The sequence below is a fragment of the Plasmodium gaboni genome (genome assembly GCF_001602025.1).
Source record: "Plasmodium gaboni strain SY75 chromosome Unknown, whole genome shotgun sequence".
NCBI lineage: Eukaryota > Apicomplexa > Aconoidasida > Haemosporida > Plasmodiidae > Plasmodium > Plasmodium gaboni.
The window spans coordinates 1-683 of record NW_017385451.1 but is presented as its reverse complement, the minus strand read 5'-3'; the positions used below and the strand labels follow the sequence as shown (position 1 = coordinate 683).

At 24.9% G+C, this 683-nt stretch overlaps 1 protein-coding gene across 1 annotated transcript; it reads right to left on the bottom strand.

Annotated features, from left to right (window-relative positions):
• Nucleotides 1-5: 5 nt before the first annotated feature.
• PGSY75_0034600 (exported protein (PHISTc)) lies at nt 6-683 on the bottom strand (the record flags this gene model as incomplete). Its single annotated transcript, XM_018783473.1, has 1 exon — nt 6-683. A coding segment is annotated over one exon (678 nt), but the record flags the coding sequence as incomplete, so codon positions are not given.

Here is a 683-nt window from a genome sequence, read left to right as displayed (position 1 = left end):
TTTTTTTATTTTTTATTGCAACGTTTTTGTTTAGTTTTATTTTTGTTATTTTTTTGAGTACTATTTACTTTTTTATCGTTTTTATTTGAGTTGCATTCTGTTTTCATACATTCTTTGGGGGTGCATTCCGTTTTCTTATATTCTTTGGCAGTGCATTCTGTTTTCATACTTTGTTTAGGGTTACATTCTGTTTTGTTATTTAACTTGTTGAGCTTATCTTCTTTGGATATTTGATCAGATTGGAATGTTTCATATACTTTTGGAAAGTATTGTGTTTTCTTTTCATTAGTGAATTTATTCCATGAATGTATGCATTCTTTTAAATAGGATATAAATTCATCAATGGATTGTATTTTCGTAATAAATGCCTCGAAGTTAGAATCTATATTTGGATTTTCTTTCATCAAATCACATTGAAGATCACATTTAATTTTACACCATGCTGCCATTCTTTTTTTTTCTGGTATTTCATTTTGATATGCCAATATTATGGTTACATTTTCTAAAGCTTCTATTAGATAATGAAATTTTTTTCTACGATTTTCATTTAAATCATAAAATATATTTTTTAGTTCTTCTACTGAGTTTTTTGGATCTAAGGTTGTAATTTGTGTATTTAATTCTTCTGTATATTGAAGATCAAATTTTAAATTATTAAAATAATCTTCCGCATTATTTTCATT